Below are 24,964 nucleotides of genomic sequence, written 5' to 3'. Positions count from 1 at the left end.
AAATTTTTTTATTTGAACTACCCAACAAATTGAACAATAAACTTGTTTAATTTGCTACCAGATTTACAAATTCATGTTCAGAACTTTTCTCTTTTACGTCACCATAAACTGAGAGGCCAACAAATATATTTAATCATTGAAGGTTGGCTGATATTTGCAGTAAATGGTTTTCTAAAGAAAGACTTTGTGGTCAGATGACAAAGAATGAGACGTTTGGTCACAATGACAAAGAGGAAGCAAACTTGTTGAGCATGTCTGTGGCACCAAAACGCTCCACAGCTGTTCATCTTTCTTTATTTGCATATTAATAATGTTAACTACTTTTAAATTCTTCAACTTCATGTCAATCAAAAACTTTGAAAACCTCGCTTTCAATTCAAATTAAACAATCAAATGTGGGCAAGGTACCAAAAAATTGTACTTAAGTAAGAGCAGCACTTTTACGTAAGTAAAAGTAAAAAGTTGCCGTCCAAAAAATTCCATAACACTAAAAATGTATTTGGTACAAAGTCTACTCACGTACTAAGTAACGGATCAAATTATCAATCATTTGACATTTAAAAATTATATTTTGCTCCATCTGATGATGTAAACTTAAGGGAAATTTTGGCTATTTTAGGAACAACAATGACAATAATTAATATAAATAACAAAATCAGACAAAAGAAGATTTTTCCAAACCAGTTTCTGTTAACAAAAAAGTTATGAAACTGTGTGTCTGTGTCTGGGGACTTTTTGTTTAAAACATGTTTGTTTTTCACTCGATGGGTAGAAAATCCAGAAATTTTATAAGCACTCCACAATAAAATTATTAAAGTAAAAGTAAAATAGTGAAAATATTTCTAAAAGTACAGTTTAGAAAAAAAAAAAAAGTAAATCTAATTTGCTACTACCCAACTCTGTAAACAACAGTGCACCAAACATGGTGGTGGCAGCATTATGCTGAGGGTCAGTTTTTTTGTATCAGTGAAATTGACTAATAAAGAAACCAGAATATCTACAAATTCTTCGACCTTATTTGATATCAAAAGCTGCATGGCTGAAATATGGACAACCTGGGTGGCAACCAACCAAAACCAACGTCACACTTTTCACACATAAACCAAATAATTATCAGAACAATTAGAAAACTGAACATTAAGACTCTGGGTTGATCAAAAAGCAAAGCTACTCAGTTAAAAGACCACACTGAAAATTAGTCCAACAAATAAGAAAAGTTACTTGGTTATCTTTGTTATAGTGGCAAACAATGTCAAATATCTGAGATCACACCAAGAATAAAAGTCTGGCTCTATAAGAAAATGAGTGATCTGATCCCTCAGGCATGTTTGACAGCATAAAGCAGACTCACTCTTTGCTATTCGAGAGGCCACTTCAGCACGCAAAGCAAAGCGGCAGAAAATAGAAATTGCCTAGAAGATAGAGGGCCTGTGTGATAAAAGAGTCAACCATGAATAATCTGTGTACAATGAAGCAGAGGTGGTGCTCTGAGAACAAACCGGAGAGTTGCAGAATGCGCAGCGTGGACTGGAGGGTGTAGAGGAGGGTCTGGTGTGGCATTACAATGCATCCTGTCCAACATGGCTGCAGAGCCGATAAGCCTGTCTTATCTCTGTTACCAACTGCTGCCCCAAGAGAAAGTGAGCGAGCGAAGAACAGACAGCAAGCAAGACTCAAATAAAGCCTCTATTGTTTCATCTACTCCTCCTTTTCCCTCACATAAACACACACTTCAAACGTCCCCCACCCGCTGGTTACTGGCGGGGGGAAAACCTCAGTGTCACTTTTTCATTCTGCTGCATCATGGCCGCCCATCATCACACTCTGTCATCTTTAAAGCTGCTATAAATAAAGCGTCCTCATCCTCACACAAACACACTTCAACTCCGACGGCTGGTGGACCCCATGGGATCCATTATTTCATTTATTTATTTTATTACCCCCCCATTTGCCTCTTTCAGACTTTTTCTGTCAACTTCCAACAGGCACATGTGACGATGCCGCGAAAGAGCAGACATGCACGGATGCAAATCAGCATCAGTGAAAGAGCACATGCAAAGCGTGTGGGGCGCCCCGGACTGTGGAAAATGCACATTTGAAAAAAGGGCATCCCTTTACATAAAATACAGCAAAGAAGTGTGTGCAGTGGCTTTTTGTTAAATCCTGAAACCTGTTTTAAAGTCACTTCAGTATCTTTACATTTTTACAACGGCAATAAAGAAGAGAGCTGCTTGAGTTGCAAGTGTAAATGCAATATTTATATAGTTAAAATCACTGAACTTTTATGATTTGAGTACAATATTTTAAAATATATGTACTGGATAAAATTTACAACTAATTAGTAAATAGGTATATGATAAACAACTTTGCCATATTGCTTTTGAAAACCTTTAGCAGTAAAAAAACAGCTTTGGATGGGTTTCTAAAATTTGATTTTCACAACATTTGACAAATTTTTAAAAACATTTCAGAAGAAAATTCTTTTAGAGTTGTCACTGCATGGCAGAAAATCACAAAACTTAAATAAAACGCCATTTATTTTGAAATGTCTGCCGAATGCGACGTCATCAATTATGGTGTATAAGGAAATTAACTTCAATAGGCCAACCTGAACTCCAGTTTCCTGCAGATTGAACTTACTCGAGTTTTACACGTTAATTTAATTTAGTCAAAAAAGTGACTCTATTAGCTATTTTAATTGGTTTCAAACATTTATTAAGTTTAAATAGAGACTTTTTGAAGCTAATATGTTGCTAACTGATTTTTATTGGTGGTTGGCAAAAACCGTTTGGTACGCATTATCGCCACCTACTGGCATGGAGTGTAATTCCAACTGTTTACATTATTTCATACATGTATTATTGATTAACTTTGTTTTCCTAAAACTAATGAATTGAAATTTTTATGTTTTTACTTTCTGAATCTCCCGTTTGTGTTTTTATTAAATTAAATGTTTATTTTTGTCACTTAATTGTGATTCTCAATTGTTTAGTTACTTTAGATTGTTTCCCTCAGTCAGTGGTACACATTTAAACACCAGAGTTTTTAGAGCACAGGTTGTGTAAACAGTAGCATTTAGTGAAGCGCTGTGACTTTTCAAAGGTAAAGTTCATGCTTCTGACGACTTGAACACTTTTGGAGCTGATTTACCGTGGCCTCTGTTTCCATTTGAGCAGATTAACATCAAGGCCTGCATGCAGATAAACCACAGGAGGTGAAAAAGGTAAATTTGATTTGCGGTGGTGAAATTCAATTTAACCAATCATTACTAAAGTCAGACATGCCTGTTTGCATCAGCTTGATTTGATGACACCCTGTCCCTGTCGTTTAGAGTATATAACTTAATATTATTAATTTCTGCAGCAATTTCCACTTGCAGGCAGAGACAGAGAGAGAAATGTCCATTTAAAGAACTGGGAGACACTTGGAGCCTCTGCTGGTTGGACATGCAAAATGTCCACCTTGCACAATGAAATTTCTATTCTCACCACAAGCTATTTTTGTCAAATACATATTACACGATGCAAATCATCTTCGCTGAATTGGGATTGCTGGATCAAGAGGACGACACTGACTCCATTCGGCGCAACAAATTTACAATGCAAAAACAGACGAGACGCTGCTTCACATCACCGGTAAAGGCAAATAGGAGGTTAGAGTTCAGGCAGACAGTTTCAAGCATGTTCATGTCTGTGTTTCTAACGAAGCCGCATGTTGTGACATGATCCAGTTTCATGACCGCAAGCTTTCCTAGCAGTAATGCCAATACTAAAACTGCAGAGGAAACTTTTCAGCCATCCCAGATTTCCAGGTGTGAGGAGGAATGTAAGGAATGCAGAGTTTTGTTTATGGGAAACGGATCTAAAGGGGAAAAGAGATAAGACGTGACAAAGAGAAAGGAAAAAGGGAAAAAAACATTTGAGCATTTTTAAAAGGGGAAATACATATGATGTATTTGGGCCATTGAAAAAAAAAAAATCAAAATAATTTTTTAATCAGAAAATTTGCAAAAAAATCTAAAATTATCAAAAAAAAATTTTGAACCTAGTTCTTTTTCTAGAAAATTTCTGGGATTCATCCCAAAATTAATTTTTATTTATGTAATTAGCACTAAATTTTGTCATTGATCATCTTTTTTGTAATATGTGAATGTTTCAGTGTCCAGCGATTCGATTCAGAAACTAAGTTTTCTATTCAAATGGTCCAGAGGTTCTGTTGTAATTATGTAACAGGAAGAGCGTAAATAAATAACATTTATTTAAAACATTTCTATAGGGTTCAATTCTGTATCAAATTCATCAGTTTATATTTAAGCAAAATTAGGTTCCTCTACAAAATTCTGTAAATTAAATTCAGAATATAACTTAAAATGAGGGATTTCCATTATTTATACAATTGATTTTTACATTTTAATAACTGTAAAAAAAAGTTAAAAGTTACATACCCCAACATTAAATAAAGTAAATTTATTGATGCAAAATTAGAGAATCTCACTTGTTCCCTAAATGTACATCAAAGATAATTCAACACAACAGAGTTTTGGACAAACCAAAATGTTTAAAATATCATCTCACTGTTTAACACGGCTCTTAAAACACTACGACAGACACGAAAACAACAATTCATGGTTTGTAAATGGTTTTTATTAACAAAATAAGGGAGATGAGTCTACAAAGATTCTCTTTACATGAAGAACATACACATACACTGACAGTTGTGGCAGTTTCTTTACATGAAAAGACCGGGGCTTGTTTGTGTGTGTGTGTGTGTGTGTGTGTGTGTGTGTGCGCGTGTGTGTGGTCTCTCCTCTGGACCGCAGAGAAACAACCTGACTGTCACACTTCTCTTAAAATACAGGGAATGCTTTCCTCACATACTCAAAAATCCAAAATGGCTTACATCGCTTCACCCTCAACTTTACAACCATCTAAACTCTTCTCCAAATATGTTAAAATATACAATAAAATGCAACAAACCTGGTCTCTGTACTTAAAATACTTGAGTGTATTAAACGCTCAGTGCCTTGACTAACCGCTTTCTGAATAATTGGGAACATTTGATAGTTTTTTTTGTACAGTTTAAAAACCAGAGCCCCAGATTCGTGGGCTAAATGTAACAATATACATCTCAGTGTTGAGCTCTGATTGGCCAGAAAGGCCTTTGAATGACATGACAGGTGGAATGCAAAGGGGGCGGGGCTAAACGGACTGAAGAGGCTACATGTTGATTGCCTTGAACCTACAGATATTTTCCCCCTCCTGACAGCTCAGTGATGTGCACAAAGAAGATAGTAGAGACACTAAAGTATGAAAACAGTTTACGTCTTTATGTATAGAACAACTTCAGCAGGCAACAGAACAAGCATCGAGACTATGACCGCAGTAAAAGGCATGCGAAGGCACAGGTACCAACGAACTGGACTCGGAATTGTTCCGCTTTCCTCCATTCTTGTTTTGGGAAAAGAAAGGAAAAAAAAAAAGAGGAGATTTTCCAACCAATGGCAAGGTTTCCGTTTCCAGAAATGGCGGCAAAGAACGCTGTAATCTCTACTCCTTGGAAATTAAAAACAAAGATTAAAAAAGAAAGAAAAAAAAAACCAAACAAACAAGTGACGCTTTTACGTTGATACAAACAGCCTACACAAATGTAATAACGCTAGTTGAGAATGTTCCGAGACAGAAACATAAATAAAGCTGTTAAAAGTGGCATATAGTACAGCACTGGTCCATCACTGATCCTCTTCTCATCCTCTACAAAAGATGCACAATGAGCTGGCTCCACCGCCTGAGGAGAGACGAGACATGAAAGAATGATGGGAGGAGAGGCAGAGCTCGACCCTGGCACCAACGCTTCTTTAAGCACCCACATGGAGAAAAGAAATAAAAAATCTAAGATAAAGCCTTGAGAAATATAAAAGAAATAAATGACAAATTCCTACCAAAAGCAGGTCGTTCTCGTCGCTCAGAAAAGACCGCAGTCTTTCAGGTTGTTCTTGATGATGACGTCGGTGACGGCGTCGAAGACGAACTGCACGTTCTTGGTGTCTGTGGCGCAGGTGAAGTGGGTGTAAATCTCCTTGGTGTCCTTCCTCTTGTTCAGGTCCTCGAACTGACACTGGATGTAGGCAGCCGCTTCCTCGTACGTGTTGGAGCCTGACGAACGCCAGACGGGAGGATGGCGAAGGAGCACATCGCACAGAAAGAGGCAACCAAAATGCATCAGAGTTTCTGCAGGTCTCAATAACTCAAATTTAAGACTTTTTAAGACCTTTGTCACGACAGAAATGTACTTAAATTCTGTCAACAGAAGTGAGCTAATGGCTAAGACGAACATCGTCCAGCCAAATGGATTTGCACTTTGTGATAGACGCTAAAAGATAGCTAGCTTTAACCTTTCTGGTTAGCTTGTAAGGTTATATTAGTAGCTAGTTAGCGGTAACGGCAACTGCACGCGACTCAAGTTTTTGCGAGACAATAAAGCCCCATGAGAAAAATCAAAACTACATAGAATATTGTTACTTTCCTAAAAGATTTAGGCAAAACTCCAGGTGGGCATTTATTGTACCGTTTATCATTTATTATGATACATTTTTTTCAATGTTGACATGAAAAATCTAATTAAAATGTTTAAATCCCTCCAAATGTTTTTTTCCCGCTGTTTGTTCAATGACAGTATCAACAAATATCAATACATTTTTAAAAAATCTGAAAAAGTGCATTTACTGTGAGCAGTGTGATAATACAAATCACACTTCGTTAGTAAATGTGATTAACTCCATTTGTGTTTATGGAGCTATAATTACTGTGCTATTCATTCACAACCAGTTGCTTAAAAAGAAGTAATAAATGTTTATTGTTATCACAATAGTACTATGAAATATTGTGATAAAACTTTCTTATCGGCCACCCCAAATATACAGAGCCTTGTAGAAGTATCCATACCACTATTAAAATGATATCAATTTATTTTACTGGGATTTTTGGTGATTTACAAGTTTTATCATTTTCTCTTCCAGAAATAAGAATCTGAAAAGTGTGGCATGCATTTGGATTCAGCCCGTGCCTTACCTGCATATTCAGGGTAGCAGATAGTGAGGGGACTCTTCTTGATTTTCTCCTCAAACAGATCCTTCTTGTTGAGGAAGAGGATGATGGAAGTGTCTGTGAACCACTTGTTGTTGCAGATGCTGTCAAACAACTTCATACTCTCGTGCATTCGGTTCTGAAGAGATAAAAAAGAAGAAGAAAGTCATGAGCTGTGTTCAGCAACCCATAAAGTATGATCTACATTCTGTTTCACCAACCATCTCTTCGTCCTCGGCCAGCACCAAGTCGTAGTCGCTCAGTGCCACGCAGAAGATGATGGCCGTCACGCCCTCGAAGCAGTGGATCCACTTCTTCCTCTCAGATCGCTGACCGCCGACGTCAAACATTCTGGTGAGCAGACAGCAGCGTTATTGTATCGAATGCAAACTGCACAACCAGTAAAATAATCACTCACATTTCTGTGATTTCACTCAATCTTTTGTAAAAAAAAAAAAAAAAACTAGAATTATCCGATTTTCAACTTTATAGGTCAAAACCCATAAATCCCACCTTTATTGGGTTACTGAATGCATCAGACCCGAGAGCTAACACGTCATGCTACCAATAACAGAGGTCATACAAGAAGTTAATAGTGAATAATGAAGAGCGAGGTGCTTAAACAAGGAAGGCTGCACATGCTAACCGCTAATATAAGAACCGCAGATGTGACCATTTTGTCTTTTGTAAAAAAAAACAAATCTTCATTTACTGTCAAGAGCCTTTTTCCTCCCAGAAAATAAGAGAACATTTGGACATTTTCTTGTCAAATCTATAATTACAGACTATATGCTGTAAATCTTCAATATTATAAGTTAATATTAGTGATAATTGGTTTTATTATACTTTGTAAATTTAGTAGTTATGTTTTTTAATCATCCAGAAGGATCATCCAATAATCTACTGATTATTGGGTCTTTAAATACAACAGTTACCAATATGCGATTTTAATAGTTGAGCTTTTTTTTTGCCAGGAAGACGCCAAACAACCAGAACTCTGCAGAAACTGAAGCTTGTTCACAAAAACACAGTGAGGGTGTTTGTTGCTGCTTTGGGTTTTATATAATCAGGGTCACTTTGACCTTTGCTCTTTAACTCATTGCAGCACAAATGGCACATACTGGTACTTTGTTTTTGTGATTTTTTTTTTGTTTTACATTTCATTTTTATTTACTGAAATTAAAGGCTGGAAAATGTCACACAGTATGATTTTTTCCTCCCATATTGATCCAAACACAGAAATGAGACTTTAAGCTTTAGCATTGGAATCATTTGGGTAAGAAATATTTCAGGTCCACATTTGCTTTAAAAAGAAAAGCCTTTCATTGTTCAATTTCTGATCTAATCACCAGTGATGCTGAAATCGCCAACAATCCCTGCTATCGTGACATCATCGTGCCTGCTGCTCCTCCGCCCCCCTTCACTTCCTGTCTATGGCGTCAACAAAAGGCCCCGACTGAGTCACCGCTGATGTGCGCAACACCCTGTCATAAACCTACAGCTGTACGTGTTCAAAGTGAGTTTCTATGGCAGAGATGAGTCAGTGGCAGGAAGAACAAAAAGGTAATTAAGCGTTTGAGTCGAAAACCCTGCCAAGGTTCTCACTTGAAGTGAAGGTCTTTGAAGGTGAAGTGCGTCTCTACGATGCCCGTGGTTTTGACTCGGGTCCTCAGGACGTCCTGCTGGGTCGGGATGTAAGTGGGCTGGGATATCCTGTCCAGATCGTTCAAGTAGCTGAGAGCGGGACACAGAGAAGAGGAATGTAAACAGAGAGCAAAAGAGTGCAGGAAATGAGGCGAGCATTTCGTCTTCTGCGCCACCAGAGGTGGGCAGAGTGACTAAAATTATACCAAAGCACTTCTGCATGTTTTTACTCAAGTAAAAGTAAAAAGTAGCTGTCCAAGAAGTGACAAGAGTAAAAAAGTATTTGGTAAAAGGCAACAAAACCCCTTAATATTTAAAAATTATCTCATTCAGACTAGTATTTTCAGGACCAAAATGATAATATACATAAATAATTACAAAATAATACCCGACAACAAAAGAATAGTGATGATTCATAATAAAATTCCTTAGAGTAATAAAAATACTCCTAAAAGTAAATTTTTTTCAAAGAGTTACTCATGTTAATGGCAATGAGGAAATGTAGCTCATTTCCACCCACCTCTGGCACCAAACGTGATAAATTTAAAGCAACTAAAATCACATTTCAATAAATCAAAATTTATTTGTGCAATTCAAAGTACTTTAAATCATAAAAACACAAAAATACAAATTTATAGAGCACACAATGGAAGCATTAAACTTTTCCATAGTTGCACACCAGACTGTTGATTAATGTTTAATTTATAATGTTTCAAAAAGAAAAAAAAATCTTTAAACAGGTGGATTTTTCTGTCTCGATTTAAAGGAGATAGCTGTTTCAGCTGTTTTGCAGTTTTTGAAGTTTGTTCCAGATTTGTGGCGCATAGAAGCTGAAAGCAGCTTCTTCATGCTGATACAACAGCGGCAGATCTTCAGCGTGTTGTGGTGCTTAGTTGTTCAGTGATTTACAAACTAAAAACATGATTTAAAAGTCTACTTTCTGAACTGCAAGGAGTCGGCTGAACGCCAGCAGAACATTTTGCAGTTACAGTTTTGGTGAAATAAAAGCCCAGGAGATGTTCAGTGCAACAATCCCTTTTGTCAAACTTAAACAATACCCCAGTAACTAAGTGGCCAAACCTTTGCCTCAACAAACAGGAGCCCAGTTGTTAATCTAATCTCTGCTCTTTTCAGCCTGGTGTGTGTGTATTGTTTTCCCAGTGGTCAGTGGGTTCCCAGTGGCTGCTCCAGTCCCTCCCACTGTTGAACAATGTGTAGCTGGACAGGAAGCTCCCGATGTGTGAGGCCGGTAATGGACTGGCCATCTGTCTGGGGGGCTGGCCCACATTCTGCCAGAACCTGCTGCGGCCCCTCAGGACCCCACCTGGGACCCCACAGATACTAAAAACACACACACCGATCAGCTCACACTGCCTGGGGAAAGTATTCAAACCATGGCAGATGTTTCCTACATTTTGGCACGTTAAAGTTAAGTGGAAGGATGATAATAAAATGATTAAAAATACAGTATAAACAGTGTGATGCATATTTATATTCCGATATCACGGCAGGCTTGGCAGGTTCTCTCAGGGAAACCTTATCTTACATTTTTTTTAATTCCTCAAACTGCTGAAACCTTTAGTTTTTGTTTGCTGAATGTATTTATTACATAACAAACTCGTTACATCGAGGTTATAAAAAAATCTGCAAGCATTCTTTTGTCTTCCAACACATGGAAGTAGAACTGGAGGAACTAATGATCCAGCAGTGACCTGCAGCAGAACAGCTTGTGTTTGCTTCAGAGCAACAAAACAAAGCTGCTCTTAAAAAACAAAAGAGCTGCTTTGTGGTATCATTTATTTCAGATTGCCCAATATCACAAACTTTAGCTTCAGAGGGAAGTGAACTGCTGTGTGTTTTCTACTGAAGTGTAAGGTCAAAGATTAAGCAGCGTTTGGAAGCTGCACTCTATTAGCTCGACAGAGGAAGGTAAATATTGACAGAGTAAAAGTCCAGACAGATGCTGCGGCTCCATTTCAGCGTCTGCTCGGCTGCAGCAGCACCTTTTCTATTTGTTTGCACCCAAACGCCAGCAATTTCACATCAACCCAGCAGATCGCGGCGTTCTCGCTGCGAGTGACTCAGCGATCTGGTGAACTAGCCGATGATCAAGCCGCCCATTTGTTTGAGTGAGTATGCGTGTGTGTGTGACTCACTATGCCGCCGAGTCGTTGAGCTGATATTCGCGCGAGCGGCTGAAGCAGGCCTGGACTCCCCGATCCACCCAGAGTCGCTTGATGACGCCGGCGAGCTCGGCCGTCATGAAGCCTTCCTCCGCCGAGCCGGCCAGGACGAAAAGCTGCCGGGCGTCGTCCTGGCAACACGAAAACACATTCATCCGCCATCAGAAGCAAAACTAAACACGTCAAGCTAAAATGCGAATTTCTGGAACAGACATGCAGGATTTTTTTTTTTTTTTTTTTTGGAAAGAGAAAACGTAGCTAGGATGTGAAAGAGGCTGTAAAAGTGCTTCATAAATTCAGATTTCCGGCTCGGTTCTGACTCCCTCCCGTCACTCACGGCTCTTGCGGCTTCACCGAAGTCGATCTTGAGACGTCCCATGGCTCTGATGATGGCGATGATGGACTGGATGGTGTTGCTGTAGACCACAGCCTTGTACTGCTTACACTCCTCTTCTGAGTAACCCGCTTCATGGATGATTCTGCAAAACAGGAGAAACAAAAACTCAAATTTCTCTCTTCCTTTATTTTATCATCTTTTAGGGAGTGTTTCTTTCCCCACAGACGCATTCAGTTCCATCTTATTTAGATAAAATCTTCAAAAGATTGTAAACAATGTAAGATTAGAGGCTTAAATGTTTTTCAGTTTTGTATCAGAGCGTGATTTTTTTCTAAAAAGTATGTTGGTAATTATATTGTCGCTTTCTTGATCTGCAGAAGATATGAATTTTAGGAACTGTCTTATTGAGTTACTATTATAGTAAAAAAAACTCATGTTCAGCAAGTCTAGAGATAATAGTAGCTTTAACGTGTTAAAACCTACTTTTGATTTTCTGTTGGCTTTAAAAACTGGAGATGAAGGAGCTGTGGTGTAATAATGACAATTTGCAATCATATATAATCAATAAATAGACAATTAAGGCAGATAGATGATGAAGAATAAATGGACCTAGTGGGAAATTGATGATACAAATAAAGAGTTAATTGTTAATGAAGATGCTTCATAAACAAAGGCAGATGAATAACTGATGGAAAATAAATGGGCTGATGAGCAAAACTACAGAATCAATTGCTGGAATAACAGTTTTTCCAGTTTAATTATCTTTTCCTACTAATCCCGCTAATCCGTTAATCAGATTCCAGACTTTTAGAGATTTCTCAGTGATCCTGGAAACGTACAGAACCTTCATCGTTTGTCTGTAAATAAGTAACTAACCCAAACAACACCCCGGACAGCAGAACTCTGTGATCCCTGTTGTTTTCTCCTGTGAAAAGCGTCGGCAGCATGCGGCTCCTGCTGAGCGTGTGCGAGCTGGCGGCCCTGCAGCAAATGTTATCTCCACCTGTTTGTTCACTTTTCTTTCTCAAAAAGACACAATCTATCTAGTGCTGCATGCGAGTCCTTCAGCTCGCCGCTTTGAAAGATAAAGAAAAAAGGGGAAAAAAAGATTTTCTCAATATGGAGCTGCTGATGAAAACCATCTAACTCTCGGCTGCTTTGGTTCATACGCCACAAATCCAAAAAGAACAGAGCAGAAACAAAACACAATAAAAGTTTCTGGTGCGTTGATATTTACTGAGGACATTTCTATATTTACTGAGGATATTTATAAATATGTGACTGTAAAATCCGATTGATTTGGTGTTAGTAGATGGGTTTGATTTCAGCTGCCAGTTTCACTTCAATCCAGAAACAGAGACCAGATGATGTCCTGTGGTGTAAACTACTGTTTATTTTGCACATCGTATGGATTTTGGCTGCAAAAAACAAAACCAAACAAACAAAAAATTATGTTTAGCAAAAACATTAGTGACAATAAGAATATTTTTAAACATGCAATTAACAATTATTGTAGTTGCCTAATATTCTGATGATTATTCAATTAATTGAATAAACAAAATGGCACATTCTGCAGCTTTTTAATTTGTACAATGTGGGAAGTGCATTTCAATTATTTTTTTTAAATAATAAAAATTCTATTGAGTTTTTATCTTAATGTAGTTATATTCCATTAATGAACCCTTGAACATTTGTAGCTAAGGATGCATCTGCAGATAAATAATTGTTTTTTTTAAACAATTATTTAATAATTGTTTTAATTACTTTTTGAAACAATTATTTAAAAAATAATAGTTTTTTTAAAACAATTATTTAAAAGCTCAGTGTTTTATTACACAATCTGAACCCTGCGAAGCTAACACCGCCTCTTACGGAGCTCTGGGTTGTTACAGACAAATTAGGACTTTTTTATTCTTAAATGCAACACATATATATTTTTTACACAAGTTTGGTGCAATTACTACTCTGAGTGTCTTATTCTTTTAGAAAACGATTTTTTGAGTCTGTAAACTCCAGTTAAAAAACAATAACAAGAGTAGTTGACAATTATTTCAATAATTAATTAATTATTTTGATTAATTATGTAAGTCCTACTTTTTTTCCCTTTTGTTCCACACAAAATGATGGGGGGAAGGCAGAGGACCCAGAGAACTCTGGGATTTGAACCCACAACGTTCCTGCTGCACAGTAATCTCTGTCCAGCCTGTATTTTTTTTTATTTTTTAAGTGACTTTACTCAACGTATTTTAAAATAAAACAATTAGTTGTTGTAGTAAAATGACACTCACTTCATCTGCTTGACAATTGTGCTTTTCCCTGATTCCCCAGCACCTGGAAAACACAAGAAACTCTCGTTAGAGCAGAAACAATCAGAAGAAAGGTGTTCAACTTGTTGCTCGCTGACGTTTCCCGTTGCTGGAACGTATATTGAACACGCCGACTCACTGCGTGGTAGGAAATTTATCGTCGTGTTGTCTGGGCATGAAGGCTCGGGGTTAGGAGACTAGATTGTTGTTGATATGTGAGGGGAAAAAAGAGAAACGCTGTGTCAGTGGAGAGGCGACAAGGCCTTGTGAGCTTGTTGACTAATCAGACAGTTAAGTTGACCGATGAGGCGCCGCAGAGGAAGCCGTGCAGATCACTCAGAGTGTCATGGCAACTGCTTTGGCTCCTTTCAGGATGGAGTGGGAGCCATGTTGACGAACCTGCTGCCCCCGTCTTTACGAAGCAAGTCCCCCATCCAAAACGTTTCCTGTTCAACTCGCGCTAATGAGCTTTACCATTGGCTACATTAGGTCTGCTCAGCTGCAGCAGCGACCTCGTGTTACACTGAAGCTCCAGGGAAAAGTCACAGCTTCTCTTTACTCTAGAAACAGAATATGGGGAAGTGGAACCACATGCCGACTTCTACCATTTCTGTCACCTCCTGATCAAGTCACAGAAAAAAAGAAGAAAACACTGTGAGCGCTTGCATAAAAGATACTTATTTTAGTTCCACTTTCAATGTAGGTGCAAAAATAAAAGTCACGATGATATTTTACTAAGTTAGTTTTTTTTAAACAGGAAGTAGCTTCATGCAGAAAGAAAAGGAGAAAGTGTTTTGTAAAGTATTTCATACCATTAAACCACAAACATCTATGTATTGTCAGAGTTGTTGCAAATTTCAGCAACTCAAATTTAAGAAAGAAATTCAAGACCAACTGGTGATACATTTGCACAGTTGATGCAAAGAGCTACTTAGCTAGCTGCTAACATACCCAAGGGTAGCTTCAACCATCTGAGTGCGACCAAACCTTTTGCCTGACAGAAAAGTCCCATCAGAAATTTTTTTTACCCTGAATATACGAAGTTAATAAGTCCTGTCAAGACCAAATTTAAGACCTGTGGTTAACATATTTTGGGAAACTTCCTTTTCTAAAGAATTTAAGACTTTTGAAGGATGCGGCCACCTTGATTTAATTATAAATTTATGTGACAAACTCAAGTGTTCTGCAGATTCTGGCAGGAATTAGATCCATTCATTTTCTGACCAAATTCTCTATTCCTAATAAAGAGTCACTTCCATCCAACATTATGCTGCCACCCGGCCTTTCACAACAACTGTTACTGGACAATACATTCTCCAAGTAATTATTGTGATAAATTATAATATTGTTGTTTTCAGAGACCATTTTCAAATCATATTAATAATTGCATCATAAGTTTGTCCTTTCAAAGATCACAGAAACTGGAAGTTATTTTAAGCGATACAAAATAAATAACCAAAAACAAATAAAATGGAGATAAGAACCACAGCATTAATGTCGTCTGTGTAAACATAGCCTCTTTGAAAAAACAGAAATCAAAGGAAGTCGTAATTTAGCATGGAGTTAATTGATCAATTGCAACAGGAAGTTAGCGTCAGTGTTGATTTGCCTTCATTAATTAAAGCTCTCCTTCCTAATCAGGCTGAATTCACGTACACACCACACTTTTCAGGTTTTATTTTGCAAACCCGACCTCACAATCATGCCATGCCGTGTCTTCTCCCATAAAATCAAAATGAAACGCTTTGAGGTTTGTGGCGACAAAATCTGGAACTGCTTTCGCGAACTACTGCATCTCTTTCGTCATGGCAACAGAGGTGAAGTAAGGCGGAGTGATTATCACCTGAGGACACGTATTCTAATCATATGTCAGTGCTCCAGTGTTGCTGTGTCTGTGCTCTACACCCTACGAGGCCAAACACTCGGCGCTGCAAATCCCTGAGGGACCACACATAGGCGTCTGCGGCGCTGCCTGGCTGAACACGGTTGACTGGTCAGGTGGCTCCATCTCTGGCTGCCTGGGAGCCACTATCGAGGCCACACACACTCTGCATACCGACAGAGCAGCTTTAATTCAGTATTTCCTGCTAAATTGTGAATAAATGCATTAAATACGGTCAACTCTGTAAATTTAATGAATGAAAGATTCTTGGCAGAAACAAAGAAATGTGTTCAGCTACTTTGTCGGCTATTCAGCAGTGAAACTTGGACTAATCCCATCAAATCTGCATCCGAATCATATTGATAGAAGAGACGTGAGCCATGTGTTGTGATAACTAAACACCAGTGGTGCCATTAAAGGGTGTGTCCTTCTGCAAAGCCTGAAAGTTTCCTCACAGATCTGACCTTATCGGGCCTTTCTGCGGAGTCTCGTTATGTGCCGCAGCTTTGATACGCCCACCTAAAAGCTGCAGCCGACCCAAACCGCTGCAGCAGCTGCTTTTTGTTTCTGGCTGGGGTTATTTTGGGAGAATCTGAGCCCCTTTCGGTGGGCTTCTTCCAGAAAGAAACAGGAATTGTTTCTGTCTGGCCTGCCGCAACTCCAAGCTCCAAGGATTTTTTTTTGTCACAGACTAATTTAAAACAAAAACCAGAACCTGAACAAATGTTAATTGGGGAACATTCCCTTAATTTTTCAGCATCAAGATAAACATTTGAAGAGTTTGGCTCAATGTCCTCGACACATTAGCAGCTTCGTTTTCCAGTCTTACGCATTTCTCTTCCTCTTTTACATTCTTTCTGTCCCCCTGAAGTCTTTTTTTTTCTTCCTTTATGATTGATTGTTCCTCTTGCTCACTATCTGATTCCTCTTTTTTTGCCTACATCTCCCTCTGGGTGGATTCAAGCATGAGTCACTGGTGAAGGTTTCCAGAAGCTGGCGAGCGGTGCTACCCAACGGGGAGAAATGACCGCGGTTAATCACAGGGTTCCAGCTGCCAACGAGTGAAAAAAAGACAGAAAGTTTGATCTGGCTGCTTGTTGCGTCAATTTTAAAACAAAGAACTGGGGGACATCCAAAGGAGCACAATAAAAAAGTCAGTGAAACACCAGGGGCTATTAATAAATTCTGCCCACAGTTGCATAACAGTTATAGAAAGAGTAATTAGGCTGAGGAGATTGTAATCTATTTCAGTGTGTAGATATGAATAGCAGGATAATTGGGTCCTGAAGACGATGGGAATACAGCAGGAACAAAACGAAGAGGAGAGCTTCGTGAAAACGCCGACAGGCAAGAAGGTAATACGCAAATATTCTGTCATTTCAAATGCTAAGTTCAGCTTCATGCCATAATGATACCAGAACCAAACAACCACCACCACCATAAACAGAAGCATTTCAGTGAGTGGGGAGAAAACTGTTATGGGTTTACATGGAGGTAGAAATGAAAAAAAAAAAAAAAACTAAACAAAACAGCTTTTTGATGTGAAGAAATCATTAGCCCAAAATTCTAACAGTTTGCAATACATCTAAAAACAAAATCATGAAATGACTGCTGGATTTATGTCTCACTGAAATAAACCCAGGCCTCGCATAATAAAGACTTAAGCTAATGTTAACATTTCTGGCTGCGGAGCATCACTCGTTTTTCTTTAACATTAATAAAGGTAATGCATTTAACAACTGGCTATTAGCTGCAGTGGAGTAGAAACTGGAATTTTAAATTATATTGTGATTTATATCATCCAAGTATCTTCAAAAAGTTGTGCAGCCAGATATGTCTGATTATGTCCTGAACTTTGCTAATGTGCCTCATTTGCTTTTGCCACACCTACTTCAATCTCTGTCTGGCAGAAAGACCACAGACTCTGGGATGCAATTCTTGCCTGATCGATGAAAGAGGTAGTTTGAACTACCTCCTTCTCTCTCTGCATCCCTGAAGCTTGGTCATCAACTCCTCTGGGAGTTTGGGATCGTAGTTCAGAGATTATTTGAGTTTTTCAAATAATACCTGCTTCCAATTGTAAACACGATACCTTGTTGCCTTGTAGCTACAAAAGTAAAACAGCAAAAGCACAAATACCTTCTAGCTGTGTAGCATCCAAATCAAGAGGGAATAATATTCCAAAGCTTCCACCAAAAAACCTCAATGATTCAACAAGAAGAAGTGATCCTATAACCCTCGGTCTGACTGGGACGATTTCAAAAAAGTTTCTGTCTCAGTTAATCTGCTGTTTTGGAGAAAATAGATGGTCCTCACTCTGCTTAAGGTGGAAATATTATATTGAATGTCCAGACGGTTAGAAATTGATCTTCAGTACTTTCTACAAGCCTTCGTTCCACAGCTATCAAGTCAAAAATGTAGTTACAGAATTTTGGTGGTTGAAGTTGAGACGCACCGATCTGATGTCGATATCTGTATAGGTCCTTATATTGAAAAAAAAATTCTAGATTTATTTATTTTACTTTATATTTAGAATTCCCAACTGCACTTTCTGAATAATTTGAAAAGATTGCCGCTGTTTAATTACAAAAAAAAACTGATTAAACTTCAAAATGACCAAAACTTTAGTGTTCTTTTGTAGCCTACACCAATATTACACTAAAGTGTGTTTCACTAGATTATTTTTATGTACATACACTTTGAGCAAAGGGGTCAAAGCCACAAGATACACAACCCCCTGCCTCCTTTCAGCCAAACTACCCATTTACATTCGATCCATGTTTGTTGCTTCCCTTTGTTGACCTTTTTATCTCCGTTGACAGGATGCGCTTAGAGTAAAACACGGCTGAGCTGCTTGTGAATCAGCAACTTCCACATTAATGTCCTTTTCTGCATCTGTTTATGTTCAGACTCTTAGCTCTGGTTTTGTGTTTTTCCCATGTACTATTCATTAGATGTTCTCATCTTACAGGCTCTCTGCGGCCTCTGTCCAGGCCCGTAACCCGAAGAGGCTGAGCGGGTTACCTGGTTACCTCGGCATTCGGATCAAACACAAGCGACGGCGGCGCCACGCTACCCACTATTCAGCAGCGTCACATGGTTTCTGTGTGTTTATGCAATGGTTAGTGAAAAGTCGCGCTGAAGCCTTCAGGAACGTTAACAACAACTTGACCTGACTTGCTTACTTTCAATCAGCAAGTCCCGTCTGGTTCCAGAGTGCAGGAGGAATGTGTTTACCTTCGACACCAAAATGTCTCATTTCGAACTCAAACAAGGCAAAACAGACACTTTATCCAACCTTGAATAAACCGTTTAGGCATTTTGAAGCATGACTCAGTAATCTTTGGGATTTCTTTTTGTACAGATCAGCAAAAAACACATGAGGAATAGTGTTTGTCTTGCGCTGGCCCACAATTACACCCAGAAAAGCTGCTGAGAGCTCCTATTATTTAGCCTCGGTCAGGTGTTTCCCTGCCACTGATACAGGTCTCACACTTTGTGTCCTGCTAACCCACATACCAACATGTGTGCATGTCAACACTTCCCAAAGCAAGCTACCTATGGAACCCATGGAAAACTTCTCACCTGCTGCCATTTTATTTACAAGGGAAGCAAATGTTTCCACTAACATGGGCAATGCACACTTTTACACAGAACTGCCTTCCAAATGCAAATAACCCGCATAAAAATTTATTAGGTTATAACACCAACATGAACAAGTGTGTACAGGGTGTGGTGTGTGACAGGTCTTTTTTTCTTTTTTTACTGAAATAATAGGCGTAACACTTGGTGGTTTTGGAAATTATTTGGATGCACAAAACCAGTTAAAATGTTATTCCCTGGAGAAATGGAATGGTAATGACAGGAGATTTGGTTATTTAAGGTGATAAGAGACAATAGCGCTAAGAAACTGCTGTTCATGTGGCTCATATAAATCAAACTTTGTTTCACAACAGAAGATGTAATTTACTGAACCGGTTGCACAAGAGATTTCAGCTTACGTCTCAGTGTTGAACTTGAGATAAACCCAAAACAAGCATTTAAAATCAGAAATATAATTATGAGAGGCATAACCAGAAGGTTTTTTCTAAAGGGGTGGCTTGATGGGGGGCACAAAACCCAAAAGCAGAACTTCAGGAAGCTTTTGTTATAATATGGGGAGATAAAAATGACAAATGAACAATATATATAAAAACTAAATCTGTATGTTACGGTCTGCCGTTTGTTGACTACTGTTGGTAGCATTTTTGTTGCGCTGGAAAACAGGCAACCATATGTATATGGTACATACCATTAAAGTGTTGGTGTGGAAAAATAAAAAAAATAGATAAAGCAGTAAGTGGGGCTGTGCAAAATTCAAAATTCTTCTATTTTAAAGACAAGATCAGCACCAAAGCATTAGATTAAAATGACAAAAACTCCACTTTCTGTACAACTTAATTGTGGAAGTTGTACACTTCACTCAAAATACTACTTCATTTAATATACACATATAATCAAACTAGGAATCTCTTCCTTTACTGAATTTATAAAAATCTAATTTGAATAAAAGGGAATTTCGGTAAAAAAAAAAAAAAAATAGAAAAAAAACCCAAACAATAAAACCCTGGGATATGGTAGGAAAATATTTTTGATCTCATACAAACAATAAAAAGGACAAACAAATTTCTTTTATATCTTTGTGGGAACAACAAACTAAATTTTCAGCAATAAATTCTTTCTGCATCCTGATGCTCTTGGTCTGTACAATGTAAAAAGCTCCAAACTTCTCAACCAGAACTACACAAATTAATTTAAATCAAACACAGAAAAAACAAACTAATCAAAGACAGACAAACAAATAAATAAATTTAAGCTATTTAAACTAAATTAGAAGTCAAGAATTTTTTTTTTTGCATTTTTAGGTAAAAATTGAGGTGATTGAATTCAATATTTTCTGAGGGCTCTCATCCGATACTAAAGAGTCTTTGATATACAACTCTTGTTAAATTAGCCTTCATACATATTTATAGGGGTGGTCACAGCCTCCTTTCAGCCCCCATTTGGCTGTGCCTCTGTCATTACAATGGAGTGAAGGAAAAACTGCTCAGCCCTTTAGATACTCGGCCTTATGTCCTCTACAACCAAAATAAAAGCTGAAAAAGTCTAACTGAAACACAGTCACAATAACTCAGGCCTGGGCTCCTAATGAGCATCAAGTTGACTTCCACTGCTAGTCGAGGAAATGTGCCATTGTTGGGAGGATTTAGTCAAACGGTCTGCAGAGGAGGCTAATAGCACTAAAAAAGAAAAAAACTTAAAATGAATGCAAGTCAAACCCCCAAAATAGAAGAAAAAGTCTTGAAACGATACTTTACCACTAAATGAGTCAAAGCAATTGATGTTTAAGTAACAAAAAGGGTTAGAACAGATGTTTCACCGTGTCTTAAACCACGAAGAAGTCAAGAGTTAACGGTTAACTTGAGCTAGCAAAAAAAAAAAAAAAGGTGGGGGTGCTAACGGTGCGAACTGACAAAAAAACCCCAAACATTTAAATTCACAACTAACATTCAGCAATAAAAATAAAAGAACTGTTTTTTAAAGGGTTCTTTTTAATTATAATTTATTTTCAAACACATAAAGAAGTTAGCCGAGTCCCCCCGCCCGGTCCACACTCCCCAGCTTCGGCTCTCTTCCTTACCGAGCAGCAGCAGCTTGACCTCCCTGGCCGCCTTCTCCCCGTCGTCCCGCAGATTCCTGTCGATCATTTTACTGCGCTCCACCGCCGCCTTGTCCTCGGTACTCAACGTGCACCCCATTCTCCACTACGTCCTTCAGACCCAGGTGGTGTGTAAAAAGAATATCTAGCACACCATAAATACCCTCATGAAATCTTCAACAAACTACCCCTCACCCCGAACACACGCCCTTTTTCATACGACGGGCAATCGATCTGTTTGTGTGTGTGTTGAGGGGAAGAAAAGGGAAGCGAATCGACTTCTTTAAAACAAAAAAGAAAGAAAAATTGCTTCTTCGCCCAGATGAAATGTCCTCAGGTTGAAAAAATGTCGCTATTTCCCATTGAAAGCTAACTGTAGAGTAAAGCAGTCCCTCGTTGATGTGGCTCCCCACGGTAAGCGTCCATCCGTTGCAGCAGCCACTGCTGGTACTGTGAGAGAAGCTACGAGGCGACAGCAGCCGAGTTCCGCAAGGGGACAAAGTCACATCCGGAAAAGCCCTTCATAATAAAGTTCATCAAGCTAATAGAAAATAAATATTTGGAACATGTAACCTTAAGAAATTATAGAAAAGGAGGACAATATAAAAGCCAATTGACAAAAGACGATTAAGGCAAATGAAAAAATAATCTGACTTTAATTCCTCCCCCTCTGTATTCAGATATTTTTCTCATAATTCTAACTTTAAGTCAGATGAACACCAGGAAGCAAATAGCTTTGATGACAGAGATGTAAGCAATGCTTGAGAACATGAATTTAAAGTCAGAATTCTGAAATTAAGATCTCAAAATTACATACTTCACGTACATAATTTTTGAACTATTGTAGCAGTAAACGTGTCAAATGACGTATCAGTGGTACTGATAAAAAAGAAAGCATGCATCAGTTTTTTACTGATTTGCTCTCGACACAGACAGACAGCTTGGTTTCAAAATGATCTCAGTAAAGGGACTCAGTGCAAAATGCTATTTCTCAGTTTTTATTGTCTTAATGTGTATTGGTTCGATTGAAGTTGATATATATATATATATATATATATAAATTTGTATATTTTGGTTTATATATATATATATATGTATGTATGTATGTATATATATATATATATATATTGGTTTTTCTATTATTCTGCGAGTTTTGCAGGTCTTCGCTAGAAATTTCATTTTAGTGCTTTTATTTTGAAGTTGAAAGACAAAACCGGAAACAGCGTGGTAGCCAATACTTGAAAAATTCAAGCATTGCAGTTACAGAGCTCATATCACCTTTTTAAAAGAGATTTTAAAGCTTATGTCCAGTTACTATGTAAATACACAAATCAGGGGTTACAATTATTGACATAAGTAGAACCACAGTAACATTAACATACAATATAGTGGTTGTTCTCTGAATTCTACAGCCTCTGTTTGACTAAATGTAAATTATTATCCAACAGATTCATCATGTATTCTTCCCATGGGAACCACACATCTAACCAGTGATGGTAGACTGATTGTAAATGCACCAAGCTGTACAACAGCCATTGTTTTAGATTTAAATAATTGAACGTTTTAAACTAAGTCAAGCATGAATAATTAGCTTTGACAGTCTCTGGTCGTCACTGTTTAACTGCTAGACTTCACTGTCGAGATCAGTGAAAAAACAAAGCATTGCATTAATTTCAAATGTGACCAGATGAGAAGAAATGCAAATATGGTATGCTGACCTTTTCGTTATATACTGGTTGAGTGTTTCCCCTCTGTTGTATGTGTACACACACACACACACACACGCAACTCCTGCAAGAAGACAAAATACAGCTGTTGATTCAACAGTCTCATTTATCTACTGTACTAACAGAGGCCACACACCGAACTGAATTTGTATTCAAAAGAACTTACTTCTGCTAACAGAAAAACATGAGTTTAATTTGTTCTCACAGCAGTTTTTGAAGCTATAGCTGTGTTGTGTGAAATTGCATCAGAAAATAACTTTTTTATTAAAAATTGTCAAAGTAATTACCTTGACTTACAATTTGGTTTTTAGTTTTAGATCATATTTTAATGTTATTCCCTCATTGAAAACATACTCGGACTGTTGCCTTGATTCTTTCATGCATGTTTGAGAATTTTTTAAATCTCCATGGCAAGCAGTCAGCTGTTCAAAACACCTGGGTGGACCTAGCCCCGCCTTCAAGGCGCAGCTCCTCCTCAGAACTGCAGTCTCCCAGCGACTGAGCTTCCAACCCACGGAGCAGCCATCCCCTGCTCAGACTAGCCAAGCAGCATTAAGCAAACATCTAGTCAGTGGAACATCCGCATCGACTGAACTCATAGAGGAGCCATGTTGTGACAACTTCCTGAAGGTGGAGTTTCAGTGAAAGCAGGAGTTATTTATTTATTTTTTTTAAGAGACAGAGGCCCAATTTGAAGGCGTTAAATTACAAACTCAAAATTATTTTCCGTCATATTTGATATGTAGCATTTTTTGTAACTAAGATGAACAGTTACTGGATTGTGCAGTAAAATGACACTTGGTGTCTGGAAAATAAACAGTGCTGCCCCTTTAAGAGACTGATAAATGCTTGATTAATCTTAGACTTTAAAAAGTTACACAACATTTTAGGGGTTCATTGCTGAGCTACAAGATTGCTGTTTAATCTATTTCAGCATTAGTGTAGTATCACTGTGATTGTTTTTGTTGTTCTTACTTCATTAACCATTAGTGAGTAGATCTTAATTTAATTTAAGATAGATTTAATTAATGATTACACTGACTCTTCTTTTAATCTCAAGGAAAATTAGATTTTATTAGCTTGACTCTTCTTTCTACTGTGTTTAGAAGCGATACAAGTCACTTAATGGGAAGGTAAAATATTTGTTTCTGATTTAAATGAATAATAAGAGTGATTGGTTTGTAATTTAGCATGGCTTGCGCACTCTGTGAGCGTCACATTAGCAATGAATTACACCGTCCAGTGGAGACGGACTGAATCTGGCAAAGAGAAATCTTTGCTGGCAGGACAAATAAGAGAGTCAGTCAGGTGAGATTCACACTGTTTAACAAGGCTGTCTGTTTGAACAAACTGAGCTTTCAGCTACAATCACCAGGCAGCAGTGAAAAAAACAAAAAAACAATGTGGTGCTGCCCTCCAGTGGACATTCCCAGTCACTTCACAGCGGCTCACATTGAAGCATAACTTTGAAACTGTTGGCCACATTTTTGCAGAACTGCTTAAATTCACAATTTAATGTAAACATCACAAAAGTACTATTAAAGGATCTAATAATGATGATTGATCAATAATCAAGCAGAACAGGAAAAAGAAAGTCCTGTCTCCTCTGCTGACGTTTTATATGCAAAGTAAATAACAGTCAAGTGCGACTAATACCATCTGCAAGGCTGTTTGCTGAAACCCAGAGGTGGAGTGAAGAGGGGAAATATGATGCTGCCCTCTAGTGGTCATTGAATGCTACTTACGTGTGTTCGCCCAGGAGCCAGTAAACAATGGTGGCATAAAACTGACTTATAAAAGTAAAAACATTGAAAATAAATTAGGTTTTTATTGCTCCAGCACAATCACATACAAAAAGTAGAAGGAAAATCCAACTTTACATTTATTTAAATAACTCATACACACTATTTACACACCAAATAACTATGCCGTATCAAATTTACTTAAATAATTTTTGTGATTTAGACTTTAGGAAGTCCTCAGAGTTTCTAGAAAATAGCAATTGGACACTCTTCAAAATGAGAAAGAGATGAGCACATTATTGATAAATGGACTCAACAAAATGCTGCTGCGATTTTAACAAAATGCTCACTGTTCGCTACAGT

The 24,964-nt window shown here is 38.0% G+C and overlaps 1 protein-coding gene across 2 annotated transcripts; it reads right to left on the bottom strand.

The window, feature by feature from the left end:
* Positions 1-4,621: 4,621 nt before the first annotated feature.
* Positions 4,622-21,568, bottom strand: gnai1 (guanine nucleotide binding protein (G protein), alpha inhibiting activity polypeptide 1). 2 transcript variants are annotated; one of them, XM_055020401.1, is made up of 9 exons: positions 21,115-21,568; positions 13,535-13,577; positions 11,247-11,388; positions 10,883-11,040; positions 8,688-8,816; positions 7,304-7,433; positions 7,068-7,221; positions 5,939-6,152; positions 4,622-5,852 (listed from the first exon to the last, which is right to left on the bottom strand). In XM_055020401.1, exons 1-8 carry the CDS (start codon positions 21,230-21,232, stop codon positions 5,962-5,964), a joined length of 1,065 nt encoding a protein of 354 aa, XP_054876376.1. In that variant the 5' UTR covers positions 21,233-21,568; the 3' UTR covers positions 4,622-5,852; positions 5,939-5,961. The 2 variants fall into 2 exon arrangements, with proteins under 2 accessions (XP_054876376.1, XP_054876375.1); XM_055020400.1 differs by having other exon boundaries at positions 4,622-5,784.
* Positions 21,569-24,964: the final 3,396 nt, after the last annotated feature.

The sequence above is a fragment of the Poeciliopsis prolifica genome, unplaced genomic scaffold, assembly GCF_027474105.1.
Source record: "Poeciliopsis prolifica strain line A6 unplaced genomic scaffold, Auburn_PproV2 SCAFFOLD067, whole genome shotgun sequence".
Classification (NCBI taxonomy): Eukaryota; Metazoa; Chordata; class Actinopteri; order Cyprinodontiformes; family Poeciliidae; genus Poeciliopsis; species Poeciliopsis prolifica.
The sequence above is the reverse complement of the archived record's forward strand: the minus strand, read 5'-3'. Positions and strand labels throughout refer to the sequence as shown.